Here is a 16,264-nt window from a genome sequence, read left to right on the forward strand (position 1 = left end):
TACCTATCCATTCCAGATTGAAACACCCATTCCAAGTCAGCAAGTTCTCTAACCACTTGCAGTCATCTGAGCCCATGGTATCTTCAGCAGGCAAGAATACATCCCAAATGATCGGTTCAGTCCCCTAAGGACTCTCAAAATGCCAGGCTCATGTCTGAAAGTAGTCATAGGTAATTGTTCTGTCCATACACATCATATAATTCTCTCCTTGGGACCTTTCCTGCTTCATGAAACAGAGATTTGTTCCAAGCAGAATATGCACTGGCCATTACTATTTACTCTTCACTGCTCTTCAATGCATCATGCTGCAGCACTGGCCCAGGACCTCATTGTGCCTTCAGCTTTACAGAGGGACAGGACGTATACCCACCTCCAAGTCACAGGAGAGCTGTCTGACCACACCTGGACATCAGCAGCATACCAGACTTGATTACATAGCTGCCTGCCCACTGCTGACCCAGGCACCTTCCAAATCCCACACCCTTCTGAGCACACCTGCCACAGCTGGAAAAACACAAGGCTGAGCCACTCAGCTCCAGTAAGCAACATGCCCATCAAGACATGGCTTTGGTTGTTGTTATCTGTTTGCACTAATATCAGTATGCTGGATACACAACCCTGCTGGACATGCCAGAGTGCTGTAATTACAGTAATACCAGTGAACAGTCCCATCTCCTTGGTGACCTCAGCCCCTTACTTGTGTATCATAACTTCTGGCCTTGCTGAACAGCCACAGGACACTAACAGACTGCAGAAGAAGGCTGTGTTTGCTGTGAAATGTTGGCGCGCTCTGACAACATAGGCCCTTTTGCTACATGACTCCTGACTCAAGCTGTGACCCACTCATTCAGAGACCTAACAAATAGTGCCTATTAATACTGAAGTCACTAGTCAGCTCAGCAGTGAGGTCAGATCTCCAAACCAAATCTCCAGCAAAATCAAAGACATCCATTTTGTGAGTCAGACAAAGTCATTCTGCAGGAAGGGAGAGGTCTAGCATCTGCAGTTACCATCTGTATTAGAAAAGTGCTCAAAGAAAATTTGGTGGGCCACTGCTCTGCAGCTTCATGTCCTGATGATCAGATTAGCTCTTCTTGCCAACCCCGCACACAGAATGCTGTTGTGACTTAGCAGCACCATTCCCAGTGCTTTAAAAGAATTACACAAGAGCACAGCTTGAAGCACTCAAGGAAGAACTAGGTGACTGATTGTAATATATGTTGGTATAATTCGTGTTTTATTGTATACATATAAGATCAAGTATAAAAGCATGTTTTATGTATAAAATACAAACAACTTGAGATTGCAAAAGCAGCTGCTGGAAACCCAGGAATTTGCAAGAGAATGACCCAGCAATTAAGATAACACCGAGAAGAGATGGGTCCACCCAAGCAAGACTAGCCTACTAAAGACCCAGCAATTAACAGCTGATACTGATGCAGTTGAAATCCTCAGGACCATACATCTCAATGTCCAATTCCCGAAAAACTACTCAAACTACTCTTCCTTTCTAGGAAAACTCATCAAGAGACCAGCAGCAGAAATATGAATATGTAACAACACAAGAAAGATAAAGAAACTGAAGCTGCATAGCCTCAGGCCGAAAAATCTGTATAAAACTCAGCTCTCCAAAAGATAGTTTGTGAACTTGGAGGAGCCAGTGGGACAGAGACTGGTTCTGAGTTCACCCAGCGCCAGCCTCGGGCTTGGTGCTGACCTTGATTGTGGCTGTTCCAAAATTCGATTTTACAAACTTTTCAGTAAAATCCTTATTGATAAAATTTGTCTGATTTCATTTATAACACTGATCATCTTTTCACCAGCCTTCAGACACAACATGTAGATAAAAGCTAAGCTTTTTTCCTCCTTCCATTTCCATATACAGCCAATACAGTATGGCAGTCACACAAGGTACAGTGAGGTTTTTTTGACTGTTTGAAAATCTTTCTGCCTCTCCACTAACTTAGGGAGAATGATGAGAATGCTGTTGCTGCAGCCTTCCAGTTACCCTCCCAGAATAATCTGTAGCATGATTCTATCTTAATCTAATTAATTTCAAGTAAAACAAAGCTTGTAGCCTAAAATGGATAAGAATTTCTTCTCATCTTTATATTTTTCACTAGAATGTGTCCTTAACTTGTAGGATAACTTATCAAATGGCACTAAAACAGATGGCTTGAAAGAATTCACTGAAGAACAAGACAATGTGTGTAAAGAGGGACAGCATCTGTAACTACAAGAAAACAAAGGCTAAGAGGACAATCCATTCCACTTCAATGAAAAGATCTGATATGGAGCTGAGGATCAAAATGGATTTCCTCCTCCTTTTTCATACTATCTTTTGCATTCTTTCAAGAGAACACTGGGTCTTCCTTTGATTTCTGTCTTTGACTTCTTTGTTAGAAAGGATGCTGGTGGACTAATTCATCAAGCCTAGCAAAAAACATGTTACAAGCTTGACAGTGATAGACAGCCAACATGAGACGGGGCTCTCACCCACGGTCACCACTGGCTATGTTTATGACTGCAATCATAGAGCACTCAGGATAGTAGGACTCTTGTGCTACATAATTTACAGTGTGTCTGTCTTCATGCATTGGCCACAAAACTAAAGGTAGAGCTCCTTCTGCTGCACAGGAGTATAAGGCAGAGCAAGACCTAGAAACCCTGCTCCAGTCCAAGATGAATGACTGAAAACAGTCAGAACAGCACTAGCAGCTTAATTAATGTTTTACTTCCACTTAAAAAAAAAAAAAAAAAAAAAAAAAGTAGGAAGGAAGAAATTCAGTTTAGCCTGAGGATACTATTTCCTTATGCAGGTTGAAAAATTTGTTCATGAGTTCCCAGTGTCCTTTTACAGCTTAAAATCAAATAAGACAATAAATTGAGTGCAAGAGGGAAGAGAGAAGGGGAGAATATATTTTCCTCTGTGTTTCTACAGCACCTAGCATAAAGGGGTCCAGCACCATGGATCTTGGCATTGCAGCTAAACAAACAATAGACAAGCATTATGTGAGATGTTGAAAGTACTCTTTACCTGCTGGAGATTTACCCCTGCATCCAGTAGCTCCTCTACTGCAGATGATGGCATGGACACATTATGATGGAGGAAGTCAGAGAATGTCTCATTGTCAGTCAGGAAATCCCGAAGTTTCAAGTCTGGAAAATGACAAAACAAGCAAAATTCTGGTCACAGCAAAGCCGAAAGGAAACTCATGTGAGAGCACTGAACAGGAAATGTCAGGCTGACAAATGGGGGAGAGGGAATTACACAAATTATAGCGCAGAAGGAAGAGGAGCTGCTTGTAAAGTGCTCAGAAACTTGGCAGGCTTCAGAAATGTCAATCCACGATGTCTTGGTCTCAAAAACCTCTGAACCAACAACAAAAAATAGCAATCAACCTTCAAAACCAACTGACATTAACATCATTACTTCAAGGCAATTTGCTCATACATACACAGAAGCAAGGCACACAAGTTGCTATCCTAATCTGAAATCTACTACAGCATTAGCACTTAATCCCTGTGTTGTTACTGAACATGGGACTGAGCTGATGCATGGACCACTGAGGGATTTACTAGCCTCTAGTTAATTACGCTAACAGCTGATGTACTCTACCATAAATTTCAAAATTTCATATTTCTGACATATGCAGACACACAGGTATGACACAGAATTGCATGCATATCTAGGAAACAATCTTAGCTACTTGGAATCCAAAAATACATTTGCAGCATTGTTTCCATTTTCTTTCCCACGTACTCCACCTTCTCAAGCCATCAGTGTTTCAGCTTTTTAAAGTCATTGTTTGACTTTAAAACAAATTTGTACCTACGTCACAGCAGAGGAACCATCTGGAAATTATAATCCAAGCACACTATTGAAGTCCACAAAACTGTATCTTCAGAAGCTGACTCTCATAGATGACACTGTGAGAGCTGTTTGGGTTGTTTTCTTGGGTTTTGTGTGTGGGATTTTTTTGGTGGGTTTTGGGGGGTTTTTTGTTTGGTTGGTTGTTTTTGTTTTGTTGTTTGGTTGGGCTGGTTTTTTTTTTGGGGGGCGGGGGGAGCAGTGTTTAGCTTTGGTTTGGTTTTCATTGTTGTTATTTTCTTTGAGACAGAGGACAATTCTATCTCCACAATGCTCAAACAAGAAGTGATGAGCAAAGCAGCTATGCCAGGAGGAGGTGAGAGAGCAAAGTCCCTATAGGATTTACCAGAGTGAAGATTGCCAGAGTGAGGTAAGACAATCAGCTAGGTGTCATGCTGTGTTTTCTACTTTAGGAAGACAGGATGCTGCAACCCAGAGCAAATAGCGGAAAACAATGAGCTCTAAAGAGAAAGTAATGATATGCAAGAGCCAGGGGCTTGTGCCTTCCCTCTCCTATAGGGGACAGCCGTAACAATCTTTTTCCCCACTTCTTATGCAGGCGGGGTTTTTTGGTTTGGCTTGGGTTTTTTTGGTTGGTTCTTTTTTGGTTTTGTGTTTGGTGTTTTGGGGGTTTTTTTGTTGGTTGGCTTTGGTTTTGTAGTGGGTGGGTTTGGCTTAGCCTGGGTTCCAGCAGGAAAAAGTACGGTCTGCACTCGAGGTGCCACCGGGGGTGACACGGCGGCTCGGGTGCCACTTCTGCTTCCCAGCCAGATCCTGGCGGAGGAGCCGGCAAGGGGAGGAACCACGCGCTCTGCTCTTGAGGCATGAAGTACACGGGGTTACTGACGGTCATTGCTCCTTCATCTACATATCCAGTTACAAATTCCCTGTTGCCTTTTTGTTCCACACGAAAAAGTAAATCACCCGCCTCAGCTGAGGCAACGCGGAGGTTACTCTAGGGCAGAAGTTTCTCCCTCGCCCTCCTCTCTCCCACGCAGCAGGACCACTCATGAATATGCTGGTTTTGAGCACACCCTGCAAACACCCCACTCGAACCCTGCTAGCAAAATTCACCATCACCCCCACTCCCTGCCTGGGGAAAGTCTGGGAAAAGATCTGGCTCCTGCAATAACATAAAACCGTCGTTTTCTTTCCAGCAGAGGCTAAATCACCCTGCTTCACCACGAGGAGAGGAAAAATTTCCCCCACCCCGATTCCTTGGTTACTTCCTACATGTGCCAAACTCCCTAAACACTTCTGCAGCTTGTTTATTTTTTGGTGAGATCATCAACTGTTCAGAAAGTCAGATGGACAAAGGGGTAGCTGACTGAAGGCACACTGGCATGCAGAGATCAGATGTTTGCAAGCTTTTTCATTGAATCTGCCCCTACTTAAGATAATTTTCAAGCTTCTCGTAAAGGCCCAGATGCCTTACGAAAAGAAAAAAAGAAGAAAAAAAAAAAGGTAGCCAAGCAATAATTCTTCCACTTTTCTGTTTCCTTAGTGATGTGTTCCTTTTTTGTTTGGCTGGTGTATTTTATCTGGGTTTGGCTTGGAGGTCTTCAGCCATATAGAGGCATGATTTTCTTGGTCAGGGAGATATTCTATAGGCAATTGCAGGAATGCAACCTGAAGTACACTGAGATTCCTGCTGACCTCCCTGTAATCATGAGGAGGAGTAACAAAGAGTCACCATCTTCCATAGCTGTAATTAACCAGCCCAGCATTAGTAGAGCATTCATCCCCTGCCTTTTTTGTCATGCCAAGCTTTTTCAGACTTGCTTAGCACTAGAATTTGCTGAAAATCAATAGTGCCTTCCAAGGAACTCCTACAAACATCTGAACGAGTTTTCATCATCATTTGGAGTAAACCATGAAGGAAGTAGAACAAGGTACCAGAACTATGGGGCAGCGCTTGGCTTCCAGACAGCTGATCATGAAGCTGTGATCACTACCCAAGAGAAAGCTCTGTGAGACCAAGGGACCAAATCCCAACTCCATGGTCCTGGCTGCAGTGCCCTAAGCACACAGCCAGCCTTCTGTACCATGCATTTTCTCCCCCACCCCATCTGGCCCTACTTCCAGGACTCGTGGGTCAGTGTCTTATGCAATTCCTCTCAATCACAGAAGCACGCATAACAGCCTGCGCATGAAACCACAGAAATCACTGAACTCCGCAAAGCATCTAAATTCTTCCTCTGGGTACCTTAAAAAGTCAAGAGTTAACAGAGGTTTCCTCTTGAAAACAGCCATTCCCATCCAAGATGACTGCTTGCCCACCAGGGCCTAATGAAATAAAAGAGTGTTACTTAGAAAAACCCCTCCAAAAATAGAAAGCGAAAGAAACAGAAAAGCCTTCTGAAGGCTAATACCAAGGTTACTTAATAATGCAAACACTTGGAGTGGAAGAACACATTCTACCACCACAGGCCTACTACAGCAATATTTTCCTGCTATAAAAATTTAAACACACTATCAAGTTACTCAAATACACAAGACAAAATGTCAGCTCAAACATGATATAACTTGTGTGTCTCCTCTCTTGCTTGAGACTGTCCAAGAGCATCGTTACAGTCAGCCATGGCAAGCTGGTGGGCACAGAACAATGCCAGGCAGCAAACTGGAGAACAATCTGTCCATGTACTTTGACATGGACATGCAGCCTGTTCTTGCCCCTCCCCTTCATCCTCAACATAAAGCCAAGGGAGCTTCAGCCCTGCTCCCTCACCCCCGGCACAGGGATCAGCCTCCTGGCTGAAGCCATAGGCCCCAGCAAGCAAGTCAAGCCCTAGGCACAAATGTGGGGATAAACTTGAGATCAGACTGAGCAAATACACTCAAAGACTCTCAAATCTGGTGTGAACCATCTTGCCGATGAAGTGATGGGATAGTCAGCAGAAATAATACTGAGAGAGCTTTTACCCATGGCAGACTACTTTTGCGGTTTCAGTTCTGACATCAAGGGAGCAACAGCTAAGAACAGAGACTTTTGCTTATAAACCATGCAAATAACCCCCAAAACCAACAGCAGGGCTAAAATGCCTTTGTTGTAGTTAGTTCCAGTTTGGGCACAGTATGGCAATGCAACAGGAGACCACCCCCATCCACATGAAACAAGCAGAAGACATGTCCATATCCCATGTGGGACAGGGAGAAAAATCCTTTGTATGGCCACATGAGGAAGCTTCCAGCACAACCAAGAACTCCCAGACCTGGAGGTCTTGTGCCTTAACCACAAAACTTCCCTTCCTCTCTGAAGTCACCAGCTAGGATTAGACAATCACACATGGCAGCAGTTCACAAATACTGTTTTCATAAAAGGCACAGCTGTCCTTCATTTCCACACAGTGCAAATGAACCTTGGGGACAGCATTCTGGGCACCAAAACCAGAAACTTGGATTTTCATATCGCAGAGTATCTCCTACTGTAACACTGTATTACATCCTAAGATTTACATCTCACTGACAACCTAACCTTGTCCAGAACCTTCCTGCCTGGGCATGGTAGTAGGCCAGTCAGTCCTTGCTTAAGGATCAAATCTTAACAAAAGATCAAATCTGACAAAAAAAGTCCCCCAAAACCCAAATTGTATTTGTGCTTGCTATATTACTGATTAAAATGAACATCAAAATAAAAATATGCATTATAGAAAAACAGCAAATCAGTGCTATGTGGGGGTCTCTGGTTCCATGCAGCCCAAAACTGAACACTGATTGTGCAGCAAAGGAAGTGTCTGTGGCCTAAAAGCCACAGGGTTTTAGTTTCCTCATTCCAGAAACATCCCGCTACTTTCACAAGCTCAAAAGGTGGGTCAAAGTGCAAGAGAAGCCACGGCTGGGAATCAGTTTTAATTTGCTGATCCTACTACAAGTATAATCCTAACAGGTCCCATAGCAAGCAGTGACAATTTCCGACAGTACGGGGAAGAGCCACAGAAAAGTGAAAAAAAGAAAAGCTTCTAAGGGCAGGTTACAGCACAAGACTCTTCTCAAACTTCTCTCCCATTCTTTCTTCCTTCACTGAGAAGCACGGAGGTCTCATACCTTCCTTCAGAAGCTTAATGGTGCAGTGTCTTTTAAAATTAAACAGCAGGGTGGGAAAACAGAACCCCATTGAAATTGTGGCTATGTTTTTCATATCCTGAACACTGCATTCTAAAAATAAAAGGCATGCAAATGGTATTCAATGTTATCTCAATCCACTGCAGAGTACAAAGCTCACCAGGTCTCATATTAATTTGTGGGGTTTCTGCCCAAAGGGCTTGTGCTCATAATCTATGCTTTATCAGTTTTCAGCCACTTTAAAGCTAACAAACTCAGTGAAAACACTGGGACAGTCAGATCTACTTCCCAGCTTCACATAACTCCCTACAAAAAACAAATGAAGGGAAGGGGAGAAGGAGCTTCATACCTTAATTCAGCAACTAAGAGGAGAGTAGGGCAATGTGTCTGATCTACAGATGTGGCTTTTTGTCATCAGGAGATTTTTCTCTACTGATTAAACGTGCAGGAGTGAAAGCAATTGTTTTACTTCCTTTATATCCACTGCAGTTGGGGAGACTTGCTAGCTTTTGGCTAAGCTGGTATTCCTCACAGCCAAATATTAATGCAACACAGAAGCTGGAATTAAATTCTGACCCTTATTTCTTACCACAGAGACTGCTCAAAGGGCAACCCAATCATTTTATAACAGCAACTAAGGCATCACAGCAAGATGAAACAGTGAGATAGGACAAGGACACTTTAGCTTCATTCTTTAGAATCAGCAAGGTTCCACAAGTGCCCAAAGGAGACTAAAACAGAGAAGAGGTGTCACAGCTCAGCACCTGTCTCCACCCATTAACAGTAGGAGCAAAGCAAGGAAGAATGCCAAACAAGCAAACAAGGCACTTGGCCCTATTCAAAGACTTCAGATTCACAGTTCCCCATTCAGGTAAAGCTGCACTTCTACTGGAAGTCTGACTGCACAGCTGGCTGTCAAGTCTTTGCAAAACTATGCCCTGCCATGACTTGAGAACAAAGTCACAAGGCACCCTGGTCACACAGGCCTGTTTTGTCCAAGGCACTGCTTCTTCACTGATCATACTTCCAGCAACAGGAGATTTGGACAACACAAGCCCACACAGAAACTGAAGCTGAGACCAAGAACAGAAGCTCCAGCTGCAGAGAATATTACTAGTAGCACCACTACAAAGATTCTAGCTAGAAACCTGTCTTCCAGGAAATCACATGGTGAGATGACCAGAGCAGGAAAATCAAAAGCTGCCACAGAATTACCTTGTACACTGGAAGTTTGAATTAATTTTTCATTATCTGGGAAGTATGCCTCTTGAATAGCTGACAGGTGCACTTGAACACCTGGAATGATTTTCACTCTCATTACCTATCACTGTGATTTATTGACAAAAGATGTCTGAAGCTACTTCCCATAAAAATAAGAGCAGGGTCTCAAATAATTTCAACAGCAGAACCAAAGACTGAATGACCTGTAATTTTATGACCATCCAGAGTAAACTGACAACCATCCAGAGGGAACAGCAATCTCCTAATAGTGAGCCATGCTACTGCACTGTACCTTACTGAGCCAATGACCCTGACTGATAATGTGAAAAGCAAACTTTTCAGTGCTGGGCAAGGCAACAAGTTTTCACCTGCCTTCATTATACTCCTAACCTTGGACAATACATCCAGAAAGTATGATAAAGTAATATTTTTTAAGGTTTTTTTTGTCTTGGCTTTTTTAGCAGCTACTATGTTGTAATTATTCTTTTCCTCTAGGGCAGCTTTCCCCCCGTGAGGTGAGACTAGCTCTCAGAGCTGCCTGTGTACCTATTAATGCTAGCAAGAGCTAAACTGTCCTCAGAAAAAGTTGGACAGCCAAGTCCTGATTTGCTTACAAGAAAACAAGCAGCTCAGCAGGCCTGTTGTGCAGGACCGACTAGTGTGAAAATACAAGCCTAATTTGCTCACAAAGTGCTGTTCCTTCTGCAGCCATGGCCTGACCTGTTCTTACAGCAGGCTACAGCTCTCTGCTCTAAAGCCATCACACATCAAACAGTGCTGCCTCTGCAGACACTAGATAATACCAAAGTGAACACCCCCTTAACCAGGGGCCATCATCTTCGTATACCTGCCATGCCAAATGGTGATGTGAGCAAAGAGGAGGCAGCCTGCCATCCATCTCCAGCAGCTAGCATCTCTCCTGAGAGAAAGGGAAATGCTGTGCATCAGGCACAGGTGGTCCCTCTCATCTTGGGACTGTGACATTGGGACCACCTCCATTCATCTCTAAGTCATTATTTTTGCTTAGAAGAGCTTTAAATATACTCCAGCACAATTACTCTGTCAGAAAGCACCGCTCTCAGCATGTACTAATGCACATATAAAAACCACTCCTCAGCTAGCCTTCACTGGGGGTACGCTGACTTCAGGCATGCGGAGCCCATTCAGCTGAGATCCCACTTCTTCTGGGAAGCCAGCAGCAAACACAAGGCTAATACATCCCTCTGTGCAGTTGTTTGGTGCAAAAGCCATCAGGCCCTCTTCCTGTGTGACACACATGACAAGTGAAAGACGCTGTGTCAGAAAGCCAAGACACAAGGCACAGAGGCAAAAGCTTCAGGCTGGTCACCACAGCCCTGCCAACAAACATAGCCTGCACAGCTCCTGCCTAAAGAGGGACACACCCAACCACCTCCCTAAGCCCCACACTATGCCTCAGAACAGATATTTTTGTGACTTTCCCAGTTTCAAGGCCAATTCTGTTATCTCCACAGACAACTGTGAAACAGGGCTTGCCAATGAAAAAAGCAGAAATTATGCAGACTGCTAACAGTGAAAAAAAATTTAGGCAGGCTTAAAGGAAGCACCCTAAGAATACTCGTTCTTTAAGAACTTGCTTTAAGAAGCAAATCCTGAGCACAGCTCCAAATTGCATAGCATTATAACTGGTTGAAAATTCTCCTGTTAATGTTCACAAAATATGGACAAACTTCAAATTTTTTAGCCCCTGAACTGGATTGTCAGTCACAGAGATGATGGACCACAGATGTGGCTATATAAAATACTTCCTTATTACAAGAAAATTATTTTCAGGAGTGGTAAACCAAACACATTCAGGGATGGTATAAACTATGGAAAAGGCCCTCCAGAAGTCAAGCCCAGCTCAGGGCAAGATGGGTTCTTCTACAAGATGGGTTCTTCTACAGAGGCAGAAAATAGTACTTAAGTAATAGTACTGTTAAGATTGGATTTTCACTGCACCAGGAATATTATGCTCTGGACAATTTACAGGTTTGAGATGTTTCAAAACATCAACTCAGAAAGTAAAATACAGTTAAAAACCCCAGACAACAGACAGACTGAAAACCAAATGCCATGGTCCCATCCAGTCACATACCATGATTCTAATGTCAAACACAAGCACATAAGGAATGGCACTATGCTACTAAAAATGCATGGAGCTAAGCAGAAATTGAAAGAGTAAGCTGTGACCAAGAAGGACTCTGTCCAGAATTCCTTGCACTTGAGCAAGTGACTGTAAATTTAGTAGAAATTCAAATCACAGAAAAAAACAGGGCTGGACATTTTAATCAAATGACCATTACAAATAGCAGAAGTGTTCTCATAAGGTGGCTAGGTAAGCATGCATCCATGAGACCGCTGGTTCAAATGCAACCAGGAGACACTTATATGAGAATCATTCTGAACCCCCAAAACAAGCAGGTGGAATGAATCTAGCAGTATTTTCCTACTTGAAAATTATCACAGCACCACCTCTCCAGTTTGAAGAGCTTCTCCCACGAAACTAGCATGGGTAATGATGAAGCTTAAGCAAAACAGCAGGCAGAGCTTTCCAGGATCAAAGCACCCCGACTGTCCTGCACTTGTATTTGCTCCTCCTTACACAGAAAGGCTGATGAGAAGAGGCTACCCCTCCCTTGGGTGTGAAGGCTCATCCTGCCAGCTATCTGTTCCTCTTACTTGTCACAAATTCAGGGAACCTGACTGACATCTGACTTACTCTAAAGGTTAGCAAGATACCAAGTCTGCAGTCAGCAGATCATAACAGTACTTACTTTTTCTATGTTCAAGAAGACCTGACACTTTTGAATTTAGTGCCAAGTCCTAATGCTCCTTATCTAGCACACTGCAGTATAAGCCACCTTCAGAACAAAGAGTAGAACCAACCAAAAAATGCTGAAGGTTAACAACAATAAGCCAATCATTGTACTGCACTTAGTTTAACCTCTAAAAACACACCTGCATCTAAATTATTTCAACGTCCCATGATTGCTCCCTACCCTTCAATTCAGTTGGTCACTGCAAAGTTACCCTTATGGATAGTTGTTTGGGTTTGCTTTTGAGTCTCAGGTGCAATGGAAGAGAATAAAACTCAAACTTCAGCACTAAAGAAAAGATTATGTTTTCTGTACCTTGCTTAGGGCAACCTTTGCAACCATTCAAGCCCTTCACTACTATAAATCCAACTGTTGAGCAATAGCACTCCAAAATAATTTAAGAACTTTCTCAATCTTTGGTAAAGACTGAACAACAGACGCTTACTAGGTAATGATTGCCCAAATTCACAAAGTTTCGGCTAGAAATCACGTCTCTCATGCTCCAAGTGTGACACTATACTACACTACATCAGGATGGTCCCAACAGACCCTGCCTTGGTGGTTTCAGGAGCTCATCCTTCCAGGTGGTTTTCTATTAGACTGTCAATATACTAACTAGTCCTTCCCTTTGGTACTGACATAACTTGCTGGCTGAAAATACACCCTGGAGCATTTGCACCACTCTTTTACAGAGAAGACTGGATTACTACTAGGCACAGAGAAGAGCACTGCCTCCTGGTACTTTAGAAACCTGATTCTGTCTACCAAAGTCACAAAGCACTGCAATTACCTGAAGAAAATGGAGTAAGTATTGCTGGAGAGGTGTTATGCATGATTTCTGTGGATACACTGGTAAAGTTCCTTGCACTTTAAGGTAGCAGCAGAGATAACGTGAGAAATGAAGAAAAAGACCAGATAGGTGAGGACACTTGTGGTCTTAAAGGGCTACTTCATTGTCTTGATTTGTGTTCTCTGGCTTTGCAGCACCCTGTTCCCCACCTGCTAGGCAGGAAGCATGTGACTAGAGCAGGGTAAAACCATTGGTGATGGCTGCTAACCATGTTATCACACAATTGTGCCTTTGCTACAATAAAAATTATTGGGACAGTGGACTTCCATGCTCACATCATGTCTCAAGTGTCAAAACCACTTTGGTTTTTTCTCACTACTGTTCTGAAGTTGCTTTTTGCTGGGTAGGCAGCAGTTCTGCTTTTCTAAGGAGGTGGCTGGCACAATCCAGAATAGGCACTCAGACTTCAGATACTGCTATCTCTGCAGTAAGCTGTCTTTGTCCCATCAGCAAATCTCCTGGCATGTATCTGTGCTCAGTCACCTGAGTGAATATGCTCCAGTTATGTTTTAGCTGCACTTGTTAGAATAGAGAGAGAACTATAAGGCAAAAGACCTCCAAAGATATAATAGCTTATGTTTATTAAGTTCTGTCTGTGTTTACATAAACCTTCTGCAAATGTCAAGAAAAACTAATCTAAATACTACCTCAAGTAGTATGTTTCTCTAAAAATATATTTAAAAGAACAGAATGGTTCGGGGTGGGGGGGAGCCCACCACAAAACACCAAAACTCACAAGAAAGGGGTCTTATTTTAAATCCTTTTAAAGGGTCTTTTATTGCACCATTCTTAAAAATAAAGCTAAATTAGAAAGGGAAGGAAACTCTGGCCGTTTACAGAGGATGTGTGTCACAGAACAGCATGAATCTCCCCCACATATTGCACACAGAGTGCTGCCAGGTCAGCATAAAAAAAAAAAAAAGCAGCTAGGGCAAGATCTTTAGCTAATAGAGCTACATTCCACTAAATTTTCAGAGCTACACCAAATTTTTATCAGACGATTCTTGATACACAGGCCTAAGAAATATGCAGTTTTAACAAACCCTGTTAATTATTGACACTCAGTAAATACATAAGCACGTGCTTATTTTTTTAATTCTGCAGCTGTTGCATTTAATTCAAAGGATTTTTCCAGAATTTTGAAAACAAAACATGTGAATATATAAGCATAAAACCCATAAAGTGAATTACAAACATATTTCAAACAATTCACAGCAACAGCAAAAAAACTCTAGGGTTGGAAGTGGAGGATGTTACATTTTAATGAAGCTGCAAAGAAATTCAGCAACAGGTGGCAGAATATTTTCCTTCATTTTAGTCAGGATCCTGGTATTAACATTCACTTATCTTATGACCAAGAATATTTAAATAGAACATGAAAGACTGCCCAAAAATTGAACTGCCATGGATTTTCCAAAAAACCAGGCAAGCAATGCACTGTCTTCTTGCCTGTGTAAAAAAAGAACTTGGTTCACCATCAACATTTTTTAAATGCCATCAGCTTTTATTGTATCCTGACTGCATTGAAAACTGCCACATCCTACTGTGTTTCAGAATGAGGGCAGCTGTTTATTTATTTAGCTCACAGGAATGCTGTAAAAATTAGGTAATAAATGTTTGTAATGCACGCTGAAGATAAAATGTATCATTACTAGAGACAGCTCTAAAGCTGAATATTAACTTGAGAGATATGGGAGGTCAACCCAAATTAGACACTCTGGCCTCAGTACCAATCAAACACAGAAGTGTACAGGGCTTTTTCCAAATGGGGCAATTTCATAATCTCCACTCTCATGAGAGCTCAGGCCCACGGAAATCCCCTGAGAAAGCTGAACTTTTCATCAGATAACAGTGTTACAAATTTCCTATGGGACAACTAACACTAAGCTCAATGTGGAAAGTCTCTATCCAACTGTCTCAACCAACCTCAGACTGTAGCTTAAATAAACCCCATGCAATCTTCCAAAAATTAGGTAATTTCTTAAGATTCTTACATTAGAAGTAAATGAAAACAAATTGCAGAATTTGCCAGAGTGAAAAACAGAAAATAAATGCAAATTGAAACTAAAAAAGCTAAGTTTTGGCAACATAGTCCTGACATTAACAAGCTGTACTGACAAGGCTACATACAAAGAGGGAGATAATAGTGTGAGAGGTTTAACTGTTCACTTAACACTCTCCACTTTATTTGCTGGTTTAAAATAAAAGCCAGTGCTGACAGACAAGACTGAAGAAAACACATAGAACTTTAAAAGATGGTCCTACCTCTGCAGCGCAAGCTAATACTCATTACTGACAAGCACAGTAAGCAATTCCTGTTTTCTTTATCATTATGTCTTTATCTAGACAAGTTATAAAAGATAAAGATGAAAAAAAATCAAGAAATTGCAATTCAGTATCTACTGGAACAGCTATGTTGCTAATTGTACTCATGGGTGCTGTCGACTCCCCTACACACAGTCAAACCATTAACTGGAACCATCAGGTTATCTGGTTTTAAAGTAACCATACTGCTAGTGTAGCCTTCTGCTGACAAACTTGCAGTTTTCCTTGCTTTTTTTAAACAGGTCTCACACAATCTTCTATGACAGGATTTTCTCAAGCTCCCATCACCTAGTAGAGCTCAGGCACTACAGCAAGGCCAGATTTAACCTAACACTGCATATGTGTTTTCAATTCCCCATTCAAAGAGATTTAAGTCTTGCTCTACCGCATCCAGACATATCCACCTAGAATAAAAGTTAATTCTAAACTTCTGTCTTCAACAGTATCTCTGTACCAAGGAAGTTTAGACCAAAAGAAGGCCTAAAGCCCAGTTCTACAGAATCAGAATACAGCAATACACATTATGTTGCATCCGCTTACTCATCTCAACCTCTAAGCAAAGTCACATAGTAACAACTGTTCACAAACAGTCCCACGAAAAACAAGAATGATTCTTCTGGAAACATTTTAAAGTATGGCAGACCTTTGTGCCTTGAACTCTATCAAGATAATTTTATTAGTTTCATCACATCCTTGGCTTCCAAACAATAAGGAAAGCAGAAGCATGCTCTATTGAAAGTGATAAATTCCATATCTAGTTATATTGTAATTATAGGATAGTATTTTCTGAATTACACAAATATCATGCCACCAAACTAATTAAAACTACACATCTAACTGCCCAGTAAAAACCTGGGACAAGCGCTGCCATAAGAAGTCTTTTCTACCTTAGCCTATCTCTTGACTGTCAGCCTCCTAGTTTAAGCTGAGGACAGAAAGAATAACAGACCCACTGGATTCACATAGAGACTTTGTCTACAACCTGTAGCAAGAGACTTAAAGAGCTCTTCCAAGAATGTTTTGGAAATGTTTTTCTAGAAGATCTGCAGTTGCCTAAACAATTTCCATTTACATAAGAAAATAAACTCTAAGGACATT

At 41.9% G+C, this 16,264-nt stretch overlaps 1 protein-coding gene across 4 annotated transcripts in view; it reads right to left on the reverse strand.

The window, feature by feature from the left end:
- Window positions 1-16,264, reverse strand: part of ABCA1 (ATP binding cassette subfamily A member 1) — a 92,469-nt gene that overhangs the window by 45,502 nt on the left and 30,703 nt on the right. For all 4 annotated transcript variants that reach the window (XM_005530933.3, XM_088054538.1, XM_014259655.2 and 1 more), the window contains one exon: window positions 3,038-3,159. In XM_005530933.3, coding sequence (XP_005530990.1) covers window positions 3,038-3,159 — 122 coding nt within the window. The remainder of the gene's footprint in view (window positions 1-3,037; window positions 3,160-16,264) is intronic.

This window comes from Pseudopodoces humilis, chromosome 4, assembly GCF_049639895.1.
Source record: "Pseudopodoces humilis isolate 2021_Gansu_Grassland_sample_001 chromosome 4, ASM4963989v1, whole genome shotgun sequence".
Classification (NCBI taxonomy): domain Eukaryota; kingdom Metazoa; phylum Chordata; class Aves; order Passeriformes; family Paridae; genus Pseudopodoces; species Pseudopodoces humilis.